We start from the raw sequence: 22,880 nt of genomic DNA on the forward strand, positions 1-22,880 counted from the left end.
ACGGCTATCTGGGCCCCATACATTGTCGCCGAATATTAGCTCAGTAGCTTTCAAAAAACCCCACTGCCGAAGTGAATCAAAAGTGCCAAGAATAGGATCCGGCTCCCTACAGAGCCGCCATCAGAATTCATAGTCAATAACCCTAATGTGACCCATCAAATGACATTTAACATTAATTGGAAAATAAAACTATTTTCAGTGCCGTTCTTTTGAACACGGTGGTTTGTGAATACCCTTTGAAGGGTAAAAAATACCCATTTTAATAAAGCAAGAAGCTCTGTCAAAAAACGGGTAAATTCAATAATGTAAAATGGGTAAATAAATACCCATTTTAGTAAAGCAATTGAAGTTTAAAAATGTGTATTTTCAAACCCATTTATGGGTGAAAATATAGTTGGCAATCATTTCGTAATCATCGAGTGCAGCTGTGCGCAGTTATCAAGTCTTAACATTAATTAAACATATTTCTATAGGTTTAACGCCTTTTCTGTTCAGTTTATTACTCGATGGAAAAGTACAAAGAAGCGGTAAGTTGGCGACTTCAGTACCATTATTCACATGAACTGATAATAATCCCGAAATTTCCAGGTTGTCTTGTTCCTGCCACAGACATCTTCAGTGCCAACGACAGTCAAAATAGAGAAGCGATTTGTTGTAGGAAAAATATATAAATGAACATAATGTATCTTTACAGTGAATATAAGTCAATAAAACAATAAATGCCTGACTATAAACATTTTTCATTCGTAACTTTCATTCCAAGGTTATGATTTGTTTTGAGGTTATGGTTATCGATAAAAACCATTAAAAAAATGGGTAAATTTTTACCCTTTTTTTGCCGCGAGCGAGATTTACAAAACGGGTAAAAAAATACCCATTCATTGACAGAAACCGCTTTTACCCTTTAAAGAGTAAACCGTGTTTACTCTTTAAATGTGGAGAGGCACTTCTAGCGGAAATGGGTGAATTTTTACCCATTAAAGGGTATTCGCAAACGACCGTGAAGTTTATTTTTCGCTTGTATAGTTGGTGCTAACGGTGATGATGTTTTTCTCCGAACGCGTAGAAATTAGGAGTCAAATTTCGAAAAGATTCTTGTAAAAATCGCAGTTTTCAGTTCAGTTTTACGTCCCCATTACCGTTAGAACACATATTTTCCTTCTTAAAGGTGAGTTTGGAACAAATTGCGAGGAAAAGTGTGGATTTTCGATAATTTTGTGCAAAATTTTCTTCCTCGCACTGTTTGTGTGTTGTTGCAGCAGTGACAAGTGTACGTCATTTTTCCGAGTAGCATAAAAATAATCAGATTTACGAACCCGTCCCGGATTAGTCATCTGCTCATTATTGGCACTATCGGAAATCGTCATTTAATTGTTTTCCAATCCAGCAAACGCTAATGGGTATAGTCTAGAAAGTGATAACAGGATCCGTTTTTTTAGTTTCCCATAACGCAGCTGGTTTTGCGTGAAGGCAAACATCCTTCCGGGAGGAGAGAGGCAAACAATGGCCGCTGGATCAACACTACAGAAGGCGATCGATATCGTCACGAAGGCCACGGAAGAGGATCGCAACAAGAACTACGAGGAAGCGTTACGCCTGTACGAGCACGGAGTGGAGTACTTTCTGCATGCCATTAAGTGTAGGTATTAATATTCCGCCAATCGATGCGGCCTTGAACTCTGGGGCTGTCCGTGACCTTTTCGAAAATGGAAGGTTGTGTGTCGACCACAGGTCAGGGGATTCGATTTCGGAATTTCAGGGAAAATCAGAGAATTTCACTTGAGGTCAGGGAAAAACTTAACGCATACTAAAATCCTGTATCCAAACGGATTTGAATATTGCATAGGTATTTTATTTTGGTGGCATGTTTTTAGTCACTCATTTTAGAGACTTGATCTCTATTTTAAGGCAATTCTTTTAAAAGTCTATATTTTTAATAGAAAGCCTTTAAAGTCTCTTTTTACCAAACTGGACCTTTTTTGCTTGTGAGTTTTTTTTTTAACTTGAGCAAAATTATTGAGGCTTCAGAGATTCTTACGTGACTATTCCGCAGGTTTTCAGGAATTTCTTCACGCATTCCTGGAGGAAATGCTTCATTAATTCTTCTACACAAGTTTCTTCAGACTTTCAGACTCCTCCAGAGATCTCTCCTGCAATACTTCTAAGGATTTCTGTACCAAACCTCGACTGTTTCAAAGATTCTTCAGCTCGACTGTTTCAAAAAGCTTTAGGCATTATCCTAATGAGGAGATTTTATCTGGCATATTTTCGAAGACAATCCAAGACACCCTACGAGAATTCCTACGCCTTTTCATCCACGGTTATTCCCAGAAATTTCATTGAAAGTTTCAGGGAAATCTATTTATAACTTTTTCAAGAATTCCTCAACAAACTCGACCTGTGATTTATCATTATGTTCCGCTGGAAATATTTCTAAAAACTCTCCTAGCATTTTTCATCCAAGAATTACTCCTGTTACTATTTATTTATTTAGTTGGTATTACATCAATTAATTTGATAAAACCTCGTTAACGATGTTACGCCAATTTACTCGGTCCATGGCTGTGTCTCTCCAACTTCGATTTTGGCCCACGTTCTCCAGATCTTGTTGCACCTGATCAAGCCACCTCGCTCGCTGTGCTCCTCGCCTTCTTGTGCCAACCGGATTCGACGCGAACACCATCTTTGCAGGATTGTTGTCCGGTAGTCTTGCAACATGCCCTGCCCAGCGCACCCTTCCGGCTTTCGCAACCTTCTGGATACTGGGTTCGCCGAAGAGTCTAGCGAGCTCGTGGTTCATTCTCCGCCGCCACACACCGTTTTCCTGTACTCCGCCAAAGATCGTCCTAAGCACCCTTCGTTCGAACACTCCAAGTGCTTGCAGGTCCTCTTCCAGCATGGTCCATGCTTCATGTCCATAGAGGACCACCGGTCTTATAAGCGTTTTTTACATGGTACATTTGGTGCGAGGGTGAATCTTTCTCGACCGCAGCTTCTTCTGAAGCCCATAGTAGGCGCGACTTCCACTGATGATGCGTCTCCGTATTTCACGACTAACGTTGTTATCAGCCGTTAACAAGGATCCGAGGTAGACGGACTCATCAACCACCTCAAAAATATCCCCGTCTATCGTAACACTGCTTCCCAGGCGGGCTCTGTCGCGCTCGGTTCCGCCTATCAGCATGTACTTTGTTTTTGACGCATTCACCATCAGGCCGACTTTTGTCGCTTCACGTTTCAGGCGGGTGTACAGGTCTGCCACCGTTCCAAATGTTCTGCCGACAATATCCATATCATCCGCGAAGCAAACAAATTGGCTGGATCTTGTGAAAATCGTACCTTGGTTATTGAACCCGGTTCTCCGCATGACACCTTCTAGCGCGATGTTGAACAGCAGGCACGAAAGTCCATCACCCTGTCGAAGTCCCCGGCGGGATTCGAACGAACTGGAATGTTCACCCGAAATCTTCACGCTATTCTGCACGGGTCTACCACAAAAGGCCGAATCACAAAAGGCCGAATCACATAAGGCCGAATCACAAAAGGCCGAAAGCACAAAAGGCCGAATCATACAAAAGGCCGAATCACAGAAGGCCGAATCACAGAAGGCCGAATCACAGAAGGCCGAATCACAGAAGGCCGAATCACAGAAGGCCGAATCACAAAAGGCCGAATCACAAAAGGCCGAATCACAAAAGGCCGAATCACAAAAGGCCGAATCACAAAAGGCCGAATCACAGAAGGCCGAATCACAAAAGGCCGAATCACAAAAGGCCGAATCACAAAAGGCCGAATCACAAAAGGCCGAATCACAAAACGCCGAATCACAGAAGGCCGAATCACAAAGGCCGAATCACAAAAGGCCGAATCACAAAAGGCCGAATCACAAAAGGCCGAATCACAAAAGGCCGAAATATTAAAATAAATTTTACGGAAAGCCTTATTTTTCTACAATTTTAAGGACATTTTTACAGTAGGGTAAGCGGGACAAGATTTTCATTTTCATTTCATTTTCATTTTATTGGTTTGTATTAGCATATAAACGTGTTACATAATTTTCTTAGCTGAGATATGGAGTTCCTTTCAACAGCTCAATAGTTCAGTTTGCCAACAAATTTACCGGTTACAAAAAACAAATTAGCATTAAAGGGAAAAACTACAAAAAAAACCTTCAAAATTGCAAAAAAGTAATGGGGATAGTTAGAGGAAGAGTTAGAGTCCTTATTCTAATATCACAGTCTACGCGCCAGTTGTTCTAGCAAAGGATTTGCTGAAATAGAACATCCCAACCAGAACTTGGGAAGTACACGCTGGATCCAGTCGTCAATAATTTCCATCTTCGCTAGCCTATGCACGTCTTCAGTGGGGTAGAACGGGTCCAAGTTCAGCATCATCTTCAATATACGATTTTGCTTCACCTGAAGCTTCTTCCTGTGAGTAGCGGCGCAGTCAAACCAGGCAGGAAAGCCATACGTTATGGAAGGAAGAAACAACATCTTGTAAAGAAGCATTTTAGATTTCTTATCCAGCTGTGAGCGTCTCTTGATCAGTGGGTAAAGCATTCTGGTCAGTTTGTCGCATTTACTCAGTGTGTTCTTGATATGGGATGCGAAGGTCAGCTTACGATCTAAAGTTAGACCAAGATACCCCACGTTTTCGGACCATGGAATTTGTTGTCCCCATATTGAAATTTCATTCTGAGGAAGTTTTTGTGGGGATCGTTTTCTAGTGAAGAAAATTGTCTGCGATTTGTTCGAGTTGGTCTTGATCTTCCATCTACGCTGATAAGTTTCAATGGCGTTTTGTGCCGCTTGCAGTTTGTTCACTACAACACCTGCATCCTTATCCGCTGCGATGAACCCAGTATCGTCCGCGAAGAGAAAGTACTGCACGCCATCTAGCATCACCAGGTCACCGGTGAAGATGTTGTAGAGCGTCGGGCTTAAAACAGCACCTTGAGGGACGCCGAAGGGCACTCCATGTCTGCTAGAGGTATGACCGTTAACAGTCACGTGGAACGATCGATTTGACAGGAACGAACGAATAATTTTCAGAATGTAGGATGGAAAGTTCCCAAGATGCATCTTGTGCAAGATTGCTTCCTGCCACACAGAATCGTACGCCTTTTCAACATCAAGAAGCACCATTCCTGACGACTTCTTCTGCGAAAAGTTGGTTCGAATCTCCTTCACAAGTCGAGCTAGCTGATGGTTGGTGGAATGTCCAATTTTGAAACCAAATTGAACATCAGGAATAAGACGCGTAGTTTCAAGATGTTGTTCGATGCGCTTCAAAATTACACGCTCAAGAAGCTTGCTAAAGGCAGATAGCAGGCTAATTGGCCTATAGTTGGATGCATTCGTTGAGTCCTTGTTTGGCTTCGGTATAGCGATCACTACTGCGTGCTTCCACTTGGCAGGAAAGTAACCAAGACGGAAACAAGCAGAAAAGATTTTTGCGAGAAAAATATAAGCCTTCCGAGGCAATTTCTTGAGCACACAATTCCGGATGCCGTCTTGACCCGGAGACTTTTTTGCCTTGAGCCTACGGATAAGCTGTATAATTTCTTTTGGACGAATCAACCACGGATGAGCATCAGCCAGGCGAATTTGATCGATGTGTGTGATCGACTCGTTCACCGCAACCACAGTTTCTGGATCATCAATCATTTTATTGACATGAGATTGAGCAAAACTTGAGGCTAGTAGTTGGGCCTTCTCAGACGACGAAGCGATAATATTGTCTTCTTGACGCAACGGAGGACTGTATTTGGTTGATTTCTTCAGAGCTTTGGAAATTCTCCAAAGTGTGTCTCGATCGTTGTTCAGGGTGCGCAGCGTGTCCTGGAATTTTTTGAAGTTGGCCTGATAGCATTCTTCGCGTATTCTCTGGTTGAGTGATAGCACTATACTCCGGTAGATGGGATCTCTCCTTCTATACCATTGGCGTCGACGTTTGTTTCGCAATGCAATTAATCTGCGAGTGTTTTCGGGAATTGTCGCTGTTTGATACGGACGTGTCTGCAGTTCAGGGACTGAAACAGATTCGGCTTCAACAATGGTCCTCGTTAACAGTTCGATGGCATTGTCAACCTCTGCTTCGCTGCTTAAGATTGTGATCGCTGGGTCAAGCAGATCCAACTTTGAGTTTATTAATTGCTGAAAACGAGACCAGTCTGTACGTGCATAGCAATGGAACTTCGGTGGTGTCTCCGTAGCTGGAGCTGATAAGTTGATTTTGAAGATTACCGGAAGATGGTCTGATGACAGTTCGTTAAGAGTAGTCGGCTTGGTCATGTCTAACAGGTTGTTGGAGAGAGTTAGATCCAGAGTAGATGGACGACCGCGACCCGTGGGGTGGAATGTAAAAGAATCCGGGAAGTGGATATAAAAGTTGCGGCATGTGGCTTCCTGAAACAGCAGTTGGCCAGCCTTGTTGGCTTTTAAACAGTTCCAATGACGATGGCGGGCGTTCAAATCGCCCACTATGAAGAACGGCTCTGTGAATCTGGTGAGAGTTGAGATGTCGCGACGAAACTGTGTCCAGACTGATCTTCTTCTTGCTCCTGGGAAGTATGCGGCAATAATATGTATATTTCCGTCTGACGTGCAAATCGAAATGCCTACGCTTTCGATAATCTTGGTAGTGATGTTGAGCTCTGTAAATCTGATGCCCTTTCGAACCGCTATAAGGACTCCTCCTCCTCTTTCAGCATCGTTAGAAGTGCGGTCAAAGCGAACACATGAAAATTTCGGATGAAGGAAAGAATGTTTTTGTTGTAGCCAGGTTTCAGTAACTATCCCTACATCTACTTCATTACGTTCTAAGAAGTCAAAAAACTCGAGTTTCCTGCCATGAATGGAACGCCCATTCCAATTTGCGAGGCGTAAGTAGTCTGAGTTAGACATTGTAGATGTACTTAGTTGTCAGCTCGAACAGAGCTAGAAGTTGTTGCTGTTTTGACTGACAATTTGCTAGCCGATCAAACATATCTCTTGCCAGAGCTAAAAACTCCGAAAGCGAGAATAGATCTTTATTACCAGATGTTTGATCTTTTAAGACCTGGGCGTATGAGCTACCCGAAGGAGGAATGAACGTGTTGTTTGGGCGGTCTTGGGAGGAACGGAAGAGGAGTGGGGGAGGCGCTGATTGCCGGCGTTCTGCTCTTAGTTTCGCCAACTTCTCGATGTATATTTTACGACTTGGACAGCCACGATAGTTCGCAGTATGTTGGCCACTGCAATTCGCACATTTGATTAGTGCCCGTGTTTCGTTCGGGTTGTTTCGCTGCAAGTCCGCTTTTTTCGGAAGTTTGCATTCAGTCGAGTGATGTTTTTCACCACACTTAACACACAGAGGAGGGAGATTACAATTCCTCATTCCGTGACCAAAACGTTGGCAACGGTGACACTGGACAGCATCTGTGGGTCTTCTTTCATAGTAGCGCCATTTCACTACGGTGTTGAAAACAGCTTTTACCTTTTGCAAATCTGCTAGTTTAACACTTCCTTTCACAAAGTGGAGTAGATACAAAGCAATTTCTTCTTGCCCAATAACTTTGAGAGAAAGTAACTTTACTTCAGTGGCTACTACACCGAGATTAGCAAGTTCTGTTTCCAACTCAGCGATATCGTATGACGATAGCCCTGATAGAACGATTTTCACCGGTTGCTCGGATGCAAGGGTGTACGTGTGGAACTCGACGTTGGATTTTTTCAACGCATCGACCGAACTGTGGAAACTTTCTTCGCTCATGCAAAGTAGTTGTACTCCCGATCTGGTTACTTTCATGTGATACTCGGTTTGCGCGATATTGATTTTCGACATCAGTTCACGTAGCTGTTTGGTTGTTAGATTAACAACCGTTATGGGCGGGATACGAATCTTTTTCGTCTTGGACGAAGTGCTCGCAGTGGTCATGACTGGAGTAAGTATTGGCATCTCTTCGGTGTTCTCGTCTACCTCTTCCTCCGATAGAAGGTCGTATTCGTTGCTCACGGTGATATTGATATTATGTTGAATTGAGCCGCTACTGGTACAGCCGCTGGGATGTTGTTCAGTTGGTCTTTTTGGCGAATTGGCATTGGCATTGGATACGGATGACATTTCTTCCATACACGGGCTTTTCGGTCGGGGTGGATGAAGATTCGGGTCGGTGAGGTTATGCTCTGACACTAAGCCGCGCTTTTGCCTTGAATGTGTTTCGCTTCTAAGGATTCTTTGCGACGTTTTCGAGGCCGCATTTTGACCGCCAGTGCTCACGGGGTCTACCTGGGGCTTCAGAGTGCCGAATCGCGATTTTTTACTTCGAAGTGAACGTAGAAAACTCGGAAAAAGTGAGGCGCGAATATATGGTTTGTTTACTAGGCAGGCAGTGTTGCCAAAAAAAGGGCGGGACAAGATGCACAAGTAACATTACTAGCTGAATCAGAGTGTATGGTTAGTGGTTTTTGGGTGTGTCAGCTGGTCTATTCTTGGCTGACACACCCAAAAAAAAGGTCTATGATGGAGCTTAAGTAGTGGTACTGTTGTATTTTGTACAACATAATTGTAAAAATCTGGCAAAAACTGGAAGGGTATACAGTGCCTGTTCGATTTTGGCAACATGCAAAAATTTTCATGTTACCTAAATTTAATGGTTGTTTTTATTAAAACTTGTATCGACGTATAAAATTTACCTATTTTGAATATGGTAAGCCTTAAGAAGGCCCACAGAATCATTGAGATTGACAGGATTTGTGACTGACCATGATCCATTTTTGTGTACATGGATTTCCGTGTTGCCAAATTCAAACCGAGTCAAAATCGAACAGGCACTGTACGATGAAAAGTATTCTTCGTAAACTTAGTATTCTTATGATCACTTAAGGTGATTATAAAACGAAGCCAAACTTTGAATTTTCAAGTGCACAAGACTGGAGAATCTGACAAGAGTTCGCGTTGAAAATCAATCAAATTGCTTGCTTGCTGGTAGTGACAAATGGGATAAAATTTGCGGAGCGCTATTTGGTTCACAAGTCTTGTGCTCTTGAAAATTTGAGGTGTGGCTTCGTTCTATAATCACCTTAAACACTTGTTGTACCCTATCGCAGCAATCATTCTCCTGCTTGTTGCGTAAAAGACTATGTTGGCATTATACCGGGCAAACGCTTGCTGTCCGAACTCGCTGTCGCTCGTCGGACCTAAACATGGAAAAACATCCTCTGCTTGCATTATACCGGGCAATTGGATTTGCTATTTGCATGACACCAAATAGATGCTATACACAACTCTCGGATATCGGAGACTTCGGCGGCCTTCTGCCGCCTCAGTTCCTCTATCCTCAATGCGGCTTCGCCGCATGGAGGATAGCGCACTGGTTACTGACATGACTGCATTTAACAAAGCATGGACTTGTTCTTTTCATATCGAAGCTTTATTCTTTAGGATTGTAACTCTAATTTGGCCTTCTGTGATTCGGCTTTTTGTGATTCGGCCTTTTGTGATTCGGCCTTTTGTGATTCGGCCTTTTGTGATTCGGCCTTTTGTAATTCGGCCTTTTGTGATTCGGCCTTTTGTGATTCGGCCTTTTGTGATTCGGCCTTTTGTGATTCGGCCTTTTGTGATTCGGCCTTTTGTGATTCGGCCTTTTGTGATTCGGCCTTTTGTGATTCGGCCTTTTGTGATTCGGCCTTTTGTGATTCGGCCTTTTGTGATTCGGCCTTTTGTGATTCGGCCTTTTGTGATTCGGCCTTTTGTGATTCGGCCTTTTGTGATTCGGCCTTCTGTGATTCGGCCTTCTGTGATTCGGCCTTCTGTGATTCGGCCTTCTGTGCATTCGGCCTTTTGTGGTAGGCTAGAATGTATTCGGCCTTTTGTGATTCGGCCTTCTGTGATTCGGCCTTTTGTGATTCGGCCTTTTGTGATAATCCCATTCTGCACACCGTCCATCGTTGCTCTTATTAGTCTTGTGAGCTTCCCGGGAAAGCTGTACTCGTCCATTATTTTCCATAGCGGACTTTGGGGCAAGTGTGCCATAGGGGCAAGTGTGCCACCCCTGCTTTTTATAAAAACTACAATATATATTTTTTCTTTGAGCTTTACAATATGTTCTTCCATAGTTCACAATATAATAATCAAAATATGATGAACATTGCTCTATTTTACACGTATTTACATCGATTTTTGCAAAGACAACCAAATTTGAGTGGATTTTTATAAGATATCGTTGTTTCCAAATAGCATGGTAAAAGGTAAATTATCAACAGATTTTTCCAACGTACTGTACATCGTGAAACTATTCAAATGTGTAAGTTATTGTGGCATTTGAACGAAAAAAGTATTTAGTTTTACATACAAAATCCAGATTGGTTGAAATGTATAGTTATTGGGGCAAGTGTGCCACCTATTTGGTAAACAAAAATTGTTGAAGTGAAATTTATAAAAATGTAAACATCATCAACAAAATCATAGTAATAAACTAAAATGAGGCACCGGTAGTGGTTTCTGAAGTATAGTAGGGGAATAACTAACATGTTTGCCCCCCAAAGTGATTTTATCTCAAAATATTCAATAATAACATATTTTCGGCTTATTAAGTACCGTTTTACATATCTACATCAATATTTTACCGTTATTTAGTGCTGATCTAGTGTAATATTATACATATTTGCCGTAATATAAGGGTACTACTTATATTGTATTGAATGGAGACAAAAATAACCATTTTAGTTATTCGAATGAGTAATAGAGAGTTACGCATGTTTTGAACCTTGTTATAAAGCACCACCTTATTACGGTAAACTTAAAATTATTTTTTAAATTATCGATTAGCGTCTGCTTTTTAAGTAATATTAAAATGAAATTAATATGAAATTAAGAAAATTTCATTACAAGTTGAATTACATGCGATGTTCATTCGGTGGCCGTCTTGCCCCATATGGGTGGCACACTTGCCCCATAGTGTCGAAAAATAGGTTATTTTGGATGATATTTGAGAAGCTCCAAAACTAATACTTTTTGAAATTATTTTCATTTAAAATGGCACATTGGTTATGAAAAGATGTGAAACTATCATCATGAGGCTAAATAGGTGGTTTTTATGAGCCTTGGGCAAAGTTAGAGAACAATTTGCTTAAGGTGGCACACTTGCCCCAAATTCCGCTAGCTCTTCGCGGTCGATGCTATCATAAGCCGCTTTGAAATCGATGAACAAGTGATGCGTTGGGACTTGGTATTCACGGCATTTCTGGAGGATTTGCCGTACAGTGAAGATTTGGTCCGTTGTCGAGCGGCCGTTGATGAAACCAGCTTGATAACTTCCCACAAACGCATTTGTTATTGGTGATAGACGACGGAAGATAATCTGGGATAGCACTTTGTAGGCGGCATTCAGGATAGTGATCGCACGATAGTTTTCACATTCCAGTTTGTCGCCCTTCTTGTAGATGGGGCATATGACCCCTTGCTTCCACTCCTCCGGCAGCTGTTCCGTTTCCCAGATTCTGACAATCAGCCGATGCAGACAGGCTGCCAACCTCTCCGGGCCCATTTTGATGATTTCAGCTCCAATACCATCCTTACCAGCGGCCTTGTTATTCTTGAGCTGGTTGATGGCATCCTTAACTTCCCTCAATGTGGGGGCAGGTTGGTTTCCTTCATCCGCCGTGCTGACGTAGCCACTTCCTCCGCTGTCGTGACCCTCGGCGCCCGTGTTCTCCGTGCCATTCAGGTGTTCATCGTAGTGCTGCCTCTACCTTTCAATCACCTCACGTCCTTCCGTCAAGATGCTTCCGTCCTTATCCCCACACATTTCGGCTCGCGGTACGAAGCCTTTTCGGGATGCGTTAAGCTTCTCGTAGAACTTTCGCGTTTCTTGTGAACGATGCAGCTGTTCCATTTCTTCACATTCCGCTTCTTCCAGGCGGCGCTTTTTGTCCCGGAATAGGCGGGTTTGCTGCTTTCGTTTTCTTTTATATCGCTCCACGTTTTGTCGCGTTCCTTGCTGCAGCATTGCAGCCCGCGCTGCATCCTTCTCCTCCAAAACCTGCCTGCATTCATCGTCGAACCAATCGTCACATGTCCTCCTTTCCACGTACCCGACGATGCTCTCGGCTGCGTTGTTGATGGCTGCTTTTAGGTTGCTCCAGCAGTCCTCAAGAGGGGCTTCGTCAAGCTCGCCCTCTTCCGGCAACGCTACCTCGAGATGCTGCGCGTATGCGGCAGCGACGTTCGGTTGGGCCAGTCGCGCTAGGTTATACCGAGGCGGGCGTCGATACCGTACATTGTTAATGACGGATAGTTTTTGGCGCAGTTTCACCATCACGAGGTAGTGGTCGGAGTCAATGTTAGCGCCACGATAGGTTCTGACGTCGGTAATATCGGAGAAGTGCCGTCCATCGATCAAAACGTGGTCGATTTGTGATTCCGTCTGCAGTGGTGATCTCCAGGTGTATCGATACGGGAGGCTGTGCTGGAAGTAGGTGCTGCGAATGGCCATGTTCTTGGAGGCGGCAAAATCTATCAGTCGTAAGCCGTTCTCGTTCGTCAGCCGGTGGGCGCTGAACTTTCCAATCGTCGGTCTGAACTCCTCCTCCTGGCCAACCTGAGCGTTTAAGTCTCCTATGATGATCTTGACGTCGTGGCTTGGGCAGCGGTCGTACTCGCGTTCGAGCTGCGCGTAAAATGCGTCCTTGTCATCATCAGTGCTTCCGGAGTGAGGGCTATGCACGTTTATGATGCTGAAGTGGAAGAACCGGCCTTTGAGCCTCAACTTGCACATTCTTTCGTTGATCGGCCACCACCCGATCACGCGCCTCTGCATATCACCCATCACTATAAAAGCTGTTCCCAGCTCACGTGTGTTGCCGCAGCTCTGGTAGATGGTATGATTATCTCTAAACGTTCGCACCAATGCTCCTGTCCAGCACACCTCCTGCAGCGCTACGATGTCGAAACCGCGGATCTTCAGTACATCGGAGAGTATGCGAGTACTTCCAATGAAGTTGAGAGATTTGCAGTTCCACGTACCGAGTTTCCAATCGCAAGTCCATTTTCGTCGCTGTGGTCTTTGCCGATTGTTCCGGTCCGTATTCTCTCGTTGACGTTCCTGTGCTGGTGTATTTTTACGGCTGGCTTGCAGGGCCTGACACCAACCCCCTAGATTTCCGGAGGACCATTCCCCCTATATGTTCGGAGGGCCATAGTGCGCAGTTTAGCTTAGAGTCCTTCTCTGGCACTCGGACGATGATCAGCCGCCCCTGACATGGGGAACAGACGCTGTTGTGAGCCGCTCCTAACATGGAGTACAGACGCTCAAGGTTTGCAGAAGCAAAAGCAAAAGCAAACCCCCCCTTCCCTGTCAGCATACGACCAAAGTTCCCACCGGGGGTTGGTTACCCGATCTTCCCTAAGGTTACTCGTACCCCGGCCAGTACCACGAGGAGGTAGGGATAGGAGTTGCTGACAAGAGGCTAAGGACCACACAATGGGGTCTATTTTATTCCTGTAGGTACGCGAGGTACCAATGGTACGCCATGCCCAGCCATTTACCGTGCCAATTACTCCTGTAGTTCTTCCAAATATTTCCCAATGGGTTTCTGAAATCTTCAAAATATGAAAGTTTTACACAAGTTAATACTACAACAATTTTCTAGTGATTCCTCCGGTAATTCCTAAGCATTTTTTAGAAACTTTTTAAGGAATTCATGCTGGACCTATGTAGTAAGTAGAGATTCTCTCCTCTCTCGCTCTCCTTTTTATTAAAACAGTGCAATAGATCGAAATACATACAATGTTCTTGGCTAGTGTTGAATCTTTGGCCGAATATCTGAAATAATTTCTGATGGAATTACTATGAATCATAAAAAATACATACAATAATACGATCAGTGAAATTCTCAAAACAAGTCTTGGAAATATTGTTAGAGAAATATTTGGTCTGATTTTATAGAATCTTATCAGATTACTGAGATCGGTAACATTTTATTGGGTGTTGTTGGCTATCGAAAAAGTTTGTAAAACTATCGCCACGTGCAATTGAATGACAAATATTGAAATGCAAATAGTGTTTCAAATGCACACAGCAATACTAACATTTTCTGGACTCGGGTTTTTATCGAAAAAGTGTGTATAAGGAACAAACTCTCAACTTTTGATTCCTGTTTAGTTTTGTTTTCTTGGTTTCTTTTTTGTTCCTGTTTGGACTCTTTTTTTCAGACAAGAGGTCTCTAAAGTTAAACTCAGTCGCTACCTCAGTTTTTTGTTATATTGTAAATATTGTATATTATCGAACGCGACGATTTGTAATCGCCGCCAGTTATTGCGGCGCTTATATTAAATCCACATCCAGCGGCGGCGGTAACGCGCAGAAGATATGCGCGCAATTCAAACGCAACGTCAAAATTCAAGTAGGCTTGGACTTTTTCGTCCTTCAAGGACACAAATGTTTCAAATTTGCTAAATCTGAAACATTTGGTGATTTTCATTATCACTGCGACAGTATATCGAGATTTTCAGATAATCGCATTACGTGGATTTATCTTGCAGAGCACAATAAACCGTCGCCAGCCAACCAGCCGCTGCGAATTTGACGTTTCACCAGTCTTACCAACACAACGACAAATCACCTCCTTTGATTCGTTTGCTGGCGACGATTTTGTCGGTCTATTTGAAAGTTTGCGGCGCGTTTTGTTGTCCATGAAACAGACAATACAAAATGGACATGTCTGTAGCCTTCGGATCTTAGCCTTTAGTGCTTCGATTGACCTGAAAGTTTGATAATATCTTTGCCCAAAACAAAACTCTCATTTTCAGACACAAATTTATAAATTATCACAAATACAGTCAACTCTACATAATTCGATATTGAAGGGATCATCGAGTTATAGAACACAAAACTGGTACAAATGTGATCTAAGGAACAACCGAGGTAGCCATGAAAACCAACTTTTACTATGGATCTCTAACTTGATATCGAGATATGAAATCGATTAAGGGAGTGTTGGCTGTATTACATTGAGTCAAAAGATTTTTTATGGTTCTCTAATTTGATATTGAGATATGAAATATGGAGTAACAGAGAGTTGAATGTATTCTTAAAATTATTAATAAGGTCCTAACATGTTTTATAAAATCTTGTATTTAATAAATATAGCGATAGAGCACATTTTTTTATCATGTATGACCTTTGCTTTGTTGACAATACGCCGCAAGGGGTTTTACTTGTTAACACTGTACTCAAAACAATCAACACGTCGATGCTACGTGAAAACATACGCAGTTTTTTTTCCATCTCAATACATTCCATTCCAATCTCAAACATCAATATTCTAAAATGATAAAATTTGTATGAGTCATTTGGCGGGCATTTTCGAAAAAAATGTATTCCTTTTTTTTAGTTGGAACACTGACTTAAAACATGCCTATTACTTCTTTTCTTTGTTAAGTAGTTTTGGGGTTGCATGTTATTTCAAAAGACATTTCAAGAATTTACTCAGTTTTCAAGGGTTGCTCACTCCACCCCATTGGCGAAACCGCCCCCACTACCACTAGTAACGTCACCCCTACGGATAAATATTTCTGAAGATACTCAAATTTGATATATGAATGAAGGATCCCTAATAATAATGTGTTTTTTTTTAAATATTTCTATAAGTATCTTACAAATCTTATGAGTAGTACCGATAATGCCTTAGAAACGTTTCTCTTCTGGCAAACCCGGTCAATTTCTGTATTATTCAATTAATGACTGACTTTCCAACAATGTTGGATCTTTCATTACACCTGAATGCTGTTAACATGTTCAAACAATTAAAATCTATTCATTTGTAACAATACTTTATTTTCAAAAATAAAGATTGCTATTTAATGATTACTTAATACAAACATAATGCAAATGTTTAGTTCTCCATTTAAAAATAATTAAGATATACCTATTTCGATTTATATAAACAAATTCAATAGTCAGGATTGTTGGAGATCAGGTACATCACACACCCTGTAGCGGAGGTGTCTGGAGGTAAACATATTGTAAGATAGAGGTAAGAGAAGGAAATTGTAATATATACCCAGACAGTGAAATAAAAGAGAGGAGCTGGCTGGTAGCGATATCAGTCAGTAGCCTGCGGTGTGGAGCGAATAGCCTTGTTGTGATTTTGTCGTAGTTTATTTCAACAGGTTATGGGCCCAGAAACGCCTGGAAGACGCTGAGGCGGCTTCAATGAGGGACCACGAGGAAGCACCTGGACGAGGAGACATGGCCTAGACGAGGAGGCAGAATCTCGGTGAGGAGGTAGAGCCTGGACGGAAGGTGGAGTCTGGACGGGAGGTGGCTTGGACGAGATTCCCAAGAGTTGGAGGCCAAGATGCCGAGGACGAGGCAGAAGGTGCGGATGCTGGCTGATCGGACGACGAGCTTGGAAGAGCTAGAGGAACTCGAGAGTCAGGAGGAGCTCGTAGGATGGCGCAGTTGACCACGAGGACAATGGTGCAGCTGGCCAGGAGAAGCTCGACTAGGAGGAGTTCGGTAGCTGGAGCTCAGTGCCAGAAGGAGCTTGGTGGACAAGAGAGCTCGGGTGGCAGATGGCGGTTTGAAGGTTGTGTGATGAGGAGGAGTGTTGGAGATCAGGTACATCACACACCCTGTAGCGGAGGTGTCTGGAGGTAAACATATTGTAAGATAGAGGTAAGAGAAGGAAATTGTAATATATACCCAGACAGTGAAATAAAAGAGAGGAGCTGGCTGGTAGCGATATCAGTCAGTAGCCTGCGGTGTGGAGCGAATAGCCTTGTGTTTTGTTGTCGTTAGTTATTTCAACAAGGATCATTTCTGAAAAACGACTGGAAGGTCAGTGAAAGTCAGGGAATTTCAATCTCAAAATTAAGTCGTCACCCTGCTGAAACGTTATCTAATTCGTGTCACTTTTTCTTGTAGATGAAGCACAGGGCGACAAGGCAAAGGATTCCATTCGAGCGAAATGTCTTCAATACCTGGACCGAGCCGAAAAGCTGAAAGCTTATCTGAAAAAGGGCAAAAAGAAGCCGGTCAAGGATGGCGGTAGCAGCTCGAAGGACAGCAAAGGCGGCAAGAACAACGGGGATAGTTCGGATTCCGACTCGGATGATCCGGAGAAGAAAAAGCTGCAGTCCAAGTTGGAAGGGGCCATTGTCGTGGAGAAGCCTCACGTTAAGTGGTCGGACGTCGCTGGGTTGGAGGGGGCCAAGGAAGCACTGAAGGAAGCTGTTATATTACCGATTAAATTTCCACATTTGTTCACGGGGAAAAGAATACCCTGGAAGGGAATTTTGCTGTTTGGGGTAAGTTGGTGTAGATGTTTGTATAACAGGGCTGGAAGTGACTGCGATTTCTTGAAACAAGAACTTTAGAGAATTCATGTAAGGCTGGTGGCAGCTCTCTTTTTAGAGATAGTCTATAGAAGTATCTTTTTCGAATTGAAGGTCTCTCTCTCTCTAATGTCTATTTTTTAACCAAAATGGTTTCTAAATCCCCTTTTTTACTTTTACTTTATGCACTAAATTTTGGCGCAAAATTCTAGACTCTTATGCAATTATTTTCCAGGAATTTCTTCTCAGATTTCTGGAGAAAAAACATCGTAAATTCAGCTGGCGTTTATTTTTCAGAATACTTCTAAATAAGGTACCGCGGGGCAAGTGGGAACGAAAAAAAACGATAGTTCAAACAAATTGTTCAATACAATTTTCAAATGTCAATATTTTTCAAATCCAACAACACAATCACGTTTTGGCAACATATTTGCTGGTGTGTGCATGAAACTAATAGAATAATTTCAAAATTGTGAAAACCTTGGAAGAAGTTTTAGAATGAGCCAATGGACGCAGTTACCTCGCTAAGCGGGGCAAGTGGGACACATCCAGTTTCATGCGTCAATCCACATCAGTAAGTCAACCATTACAATAATAGAATTGATAAGTCATAGATTTTTAATTTTAAGTACATATTTGATGTACATAAGGGATCAACCATAAAATACGTTACGTTTTAGGAAGAAACCCTTTATTTAATAGTATGTCACCTCACATTTAATATTAACTGAAAATTCCTCAATAAAAGCGTAAAGAGGAATTAAACATGTTCAAAATATATCATTATAAGTTGTTAATTAAAATATAGCACATAAACATTCAATAATTGACGAAATTATAAATATGTTTTGTTATTATTTATATGCATGGCAGAAAACCACCTTATGGGATGGAATTGTTTTCCATCACTACTTAATTTGGTAGAAATAACAAATAAAATTCAAATAACATAGAAAATTAATGTTCTCATGATGCATTTCAAAGTTCAGCTGTGTGTTTGTTCAATTTTGAAGTCGTATTTCAAAAATAAAAAAAAATAATTAAAAAATAAAGAATAATAACACTTTTTTTCTCCCTCTTAGGCAATTACGTAATTTGAGGTTGATCTTTTTTGGTAAAAATCATTTGTTTGAATGTTTTAGTGCTACTCTCTAGCAAAATGTATGAAACGTGTACGAAAAGTTTTGATTCTGATTTTTGTTTTGATAGTTCCCACTTACCCCAGGTACAAATATATTTTGGGGTAAGATAGACCATCAAAAATTTCATATGAAATGAAAACAAAATACTGGTTTATCGTTTGCAGCTTATAATTATACTAAAAATTATAGCTCATTGGTGGAAATTCGGTTTAAAACACATTTATTTTTTGCGAGCCAATGCAAGACGTGAAACGTGTCACAATTTGTCATGCAAGTTGAAAATGGCGCTGAACTGACAACTGTTACATGAACCACATGGTTATAAAATTAACAATATGTTTAGTACTAAATACATTCCTTGGCATTGTATCTTCAACTTTCTAGAAGAATACCCGCATGAAAAACTTTTCCTAGTTGAGCTATGACGAAACGCCCCACTTACCCCGGATTCTCACTTGCCCCGGGGTACCTTACTCTTTCTTAAATTTCAATAGAGATATTCCACAAATTCTACCTAGAAATTGGTCCAGAGATTTCCAAAGGGATGTTAAAAAAAATTGCTCCATGAAATCGAACACAATTGTCAATTACCGCCCGTAATTTCCACAGGGATTACCTCTGATATTATTACAGAATTTCTTTCAGAGATTCTACCACCGAATTTCCAGTAGTTACTCTAGCAGTTCTCTCAAAGATAACTACTGACATTCATCCAAAAAAGTCTTCAAAGATTTATAGAGTTGCTAAGTATATTATATGAAAACCTCCTGGGTTTTCATATATAATACTTGGCTATTTCTTTAAATGTAGACACATTCAACAGTAAACGTTTTTTGAAACAAACATAAACGTAACAAATATTTTTGAGAAATTTACGAAACATCGCTAAAAGAATTTCAGGATGAATTCCTAGAATAATTGGTAAAGAAATCTCTAGAAGATTTTTTGAGGGATTCCTGAAAAAGTCTTTGAAAGAATTGCAGTAGAAATCTCTAGAACATTTACTAGAAGAATTCCTAAAGTTTTTCCTCAAGACATCGTCGAAGCTGGAGTCCCTAGAGTTTTGCTGTAGGATTGACTCAACATTTTGATATTTCAGAGACTTACATTGAAATAGTGACCAGGTCTCTAAAAAAGGCTTGCTACAAGCCCTGGTATAGACTGTCATCTAAGCTCTGATTTTTCGTTTCAGCCACCCGGTACGGGTAAATCATACTTGGCCAAGGCAGTGGCCACGGAGGCAAACAATTCTACGTTTTTCTCGGTGTCAAGTTCTGACTTGGTGTCGAAATGGCTCGGTGAGTCTGAAAAGCTGGTAAAGAATCTGTTCGAATTGGCCCGAACTCACAAACCTAGCATTATCTTTATCGATGAAGTGGACTCGCTGTGCTCATCACGGTCGGACAATGAAAGCGAAAGTGCCCGTCGAATTAAAACGGAATTCCTGGTACAGATGCAGGGCGTGGGTAGTGATAACGATGGAATTTTGGTGCTCGGAGCCACCAATACCCCATGGATTTTAGACTCCGCCATTCGAAGACGCTTCGAGAAACGTATCTATATCCCTTTGCCTGAAGAACATGCCCGGTTGGTTATGTTTAAGCTTCATCTGGGTAACACGTCTCACTGTCTAACGGAGGAAAACATTCGCACCTTGGCTAAAAAGACGGAAGGATACTCTGGGGCTGATATTTCAATTGTAGTTCGCGATGCACTGATGCAACCGGTACGAAAGGTTCAGTCGTCAACGCATTTCAAAAAGATCACTGGCCCATCGCCTGTTGATAAGGAAACGATCTGTGACGACCTATTGGTACCTTGCAGTCCGGGTGATTCTGGAGCTATCGAGATGACTTGGATGGAGGTACCCAGTGATAAACTATCCGTTCCACCGGTCACCATGGTAAGTTCAATTCTTGAATAGCGTATCCTTGTTTTTCCTAACGAATGAAACCTTTGCAGAGCGATATGCTGAAATCGCTTTCCAGCACCAAACCAACCGTGAACGAGGAAGATATGAAGAAATTGGACAAATTCACGGAAGATTTCGGACAAGAAGGCTAGACCATACGATCTTCAATGGAGTGGAGAAGCTCCCCAAAATGGGTATCCCAGAGTTGGCCTCGTAAGTTTGCCTTTTCTTCAATTCAATCCTTTCGACCTCGGATGTTTCCTGTTTCTGATTTAAGGATACTGAATGTGTCCACTTGGTGATATATTTAGGGCGCCCTCGTGAAATGTCAGCTATGAAAGAAGTCGAACTAGGACGGTTATAACACTGCGAATCTGCTGGGGTGAACTCCACATACTTAATAGATTTTTATAGCTCTAGATTCAAACACAGATACAAACTTCACCTGCATATAAATGCGAAGCGTTTTTGAATATATGGATATATTTTCACTTCTCTTCTATCGTTTTTCCCTATTTTACCTTGCGAAACTGTACGAATAATATATTAGCAGATACTGATTTGAGGATAGTGAGTAATCGTTGAAGCAAACAGTGTCGTTTCATTTTTTTGTGTTTTATAGTCCATCCAAATTCTACAAAGAGTTCTTCACTTGGGCACTCAATGTGTATAATCTGTATATCTTAAGAACAGCCCAATAGTTACGTCCCACATTTACTACCCCTATTCGTATAATTGCCCTGTGTCCTATGGGATTTTCTATTTACATGGGACAGTTATGCGAACAGGGACAGTATAGTTCGAGATGACTGCTTTAGCGGGACGTAATATATGGACTTTACGTATATAATACATGTATTTGCTCGGTTAATTGGACACTGCAAAATAGATTCGTGGACATAATTACCATTATAGAATTCAAAAGCAAACGAAACAAACATGCTGAAAAAAAAGAGAAATAAATAAGTGAATACTACACTGTTATATTGCTGAAAAGTGAGGATGAATAATGGTCACATGTTGAAAGAAAGCCTTTCCTCCGTGAAATACGATCTACTTTGAGTGCTCTATAGAATGAATCATATACCATCATCACCTTGATTTGGGCCCCTTCGCATTGCTCGATACCGGGTAATGAGAAAGTGGACTCTTTCGCCAAGATGGGAGCTGTTGCGGCGTGCAACGGGGTTTGCTCTGTTGAGCTTGAACGGAACGATCTGTTGATCGTCCGCTAACCTGTTGCTTGGTGCAACAGGGCACAGGACCGATAGCTCGACTGAAATGGACTACTGATGACTCAAGCCTTCACGGAAGGCTATTTGGCTTCCAATGGTGGAGGAGGAAAAGATGATTTGATTCACTTGAACTACTGTTCTGTATTCTCAACTTGATGTTACGAAGCTTCAAAGAAAACTGATACTAAACTGATTGCTGATTCAAAGAAACTGATACTAAACTGAATCGAAACTGATGTTAACTCAAACGAAACTGAATCGAAACTGATGATGTTCTTGCGCATGCAAGCTGCTTATATAAGCTGCAGGTAAACAAAGTCTTGCATGCGCAACGGTGTGGGGAATGATGGAAATTCCCACTGCCTGGAAGATGCTGCAGTGGGTTCGATGATGATGATGATGATGATGAAGATTGTGCAAGTGGTGGTGCAATCTGTTTGGTTGATGCGTTCACGCTATACATAGCTGGCTAGATGGATGGCAATTAAATGAACAGAAAAGGGACGCAAATTGTCCTTTGGGGTATTTTTCGCTCCCTATTTTGATGCTGCAAACCAGGTAGCACAATGCAAGGATGTTGATGATGGAATATTCCGCTGCTGCCTGCTGCCAGCATTTCTCGAACTGAATTTTGTGACGTCGGGACGGAACATTCTCCCCCCGGTTGAGACCTCGTATCAACAATTTCTTGCAGCGAAAGGTTGATGTTGTCCTCGATGGGAAGGATGGAATCTTGTTGATTGAATGATGAAGTGTTGAACTGCTGGCATAAACATCGCTGGCTGATTCTTGGATGAATTTCTGCTGATGACTTGATGGTGGCGGAATGCTTGGAGGATTGACTCGCATCTGATGGCTGGTGTTGCTTGAAGACTTTGTTACTAACGTACTCGTTGAGTGGTACTTCCTGCTCACGATCCTCGGTTACTATGCTCTGGATGATCTCTCGGTTGCTTGGGTGGATGCATACGGAATACGCACTCGGGGATTGCTTCGCTGACTCGACATTGCATGGTGGATTCATCTGGTGGTTTCTCCTGCCTTGAGTTGATATGGGGGTGCTTGAACCACTAGTCGGTTTGACCGGTGGCATCATCTCGATCGATCTCTGGTACAGAGCTTCTCTCAATACCGGACGTAATCTGGTGGGCATCAGGATTGTCTCCCTCACTGGACGGATTCCGGCTGTCGTCGGGATTGACATCGAGATCGGTGGAATTGTGGTTGAATGCTGGAACCACTTGGATACCGGATGGCTTCCGGTTGACT

At 42.0% G+C, this 22,880-nt stretch overlaps 1 protein-coding gene and 1 long non-coding RNA gene across 3 annotated transcripts; both read left to right on the forward strand.

The window, feature by feature from the left end:
• Window positions 1-240: 240 nt before the first annotated feature.
• Window positions 241-664, forward strand: LOC110675819. Its single transcript, XR_002499822.1, has 2 exons — window positions 241-527; window positions 589-664. It is a non-coding gene; the product is annotated as an uncharacterized LOC110675819 (long non-coding RNA).
• Window positions 665-1,005: 341 nt separating this feature from the next.
• LOC110673991 (vacuolar protein sorting-associated protein 4B-like) lies at window positions 1,006-21,372 on the forward strand. Of its 2 annotated transcripts, XR_002499820.1 has the most exons (6): window positions 1,006-1,168; window positions 1,440-1,639; window positions 16,913-17,295; window positions 19,657-20,367; window positions 20,427-20,589; window positions 20,654-21,372. XR_002499820.1 is itself a non-coding variant. In XM_021841658.1 (5 exons), the coding sequence occupies exons 2-5, from the start codon at window positions 1,504-1,506 to the stop codon at window positions 20,526-20,528; spliced, it is 1,332 nt and encodes a 443-aa protein (XP_021697350.1). In that variant the 5' UTR covers window positions 1,006-1,168; window positions 1,440-1,503; the 3' UTR covers window positions 20,529-21,372. The 2 variants fall into 2 exon arrangements, 1 of the variants encoding a protein (XP_021697350.1); XM_021841658.1 differs by having other exon boundaries at window positions 20,427-21,372.
• Window positions 21,373-22,880: the final 1,508 nt, after the last annotated feature.

Source organism: Aedes aegypti, chromosome 1 (assembly GCF_002204515.2).
Source record: "Aedes aegypti strain LVP_AGWG chromosome 1, AaegL5.0 Primary Assembly, whole genome shotgun sequence".
Taxonomy (NCBI): Eukaryota; Metazoa; Arthropoda; class Insecta; order Diptera; family Culicidae; genus Aedes; species Aedes aegypti.

What these genes read in the sequence shown, in the direction of transcription:
- LOC110673991 (XM_021841658.1), top strand. Translation starts at nt 1,504, where the DNA reads ATGGCCGCTGGATCAACACTACAGAAGGCGATCGATATCGTCACGAAG. An exon ending in CTTTCTGCATGCCATTAAGT is followed by an intron (nt 1,640 to 16,912) that starts GTAGGTATTAAT and finishes TTTTTCTTGTAG; the next exon opens with ATGAAGCACAGGGCGACAAG. An exon ending in AGGGAATTTTGCTGTTTGGG is followed by an intron (nt 17,296 to 19,656) that starts GTAAGTTGGTGT and finishes TTTTCGTTTCAG; the next exon opens with CCACCCGGTACGGGTAAATC.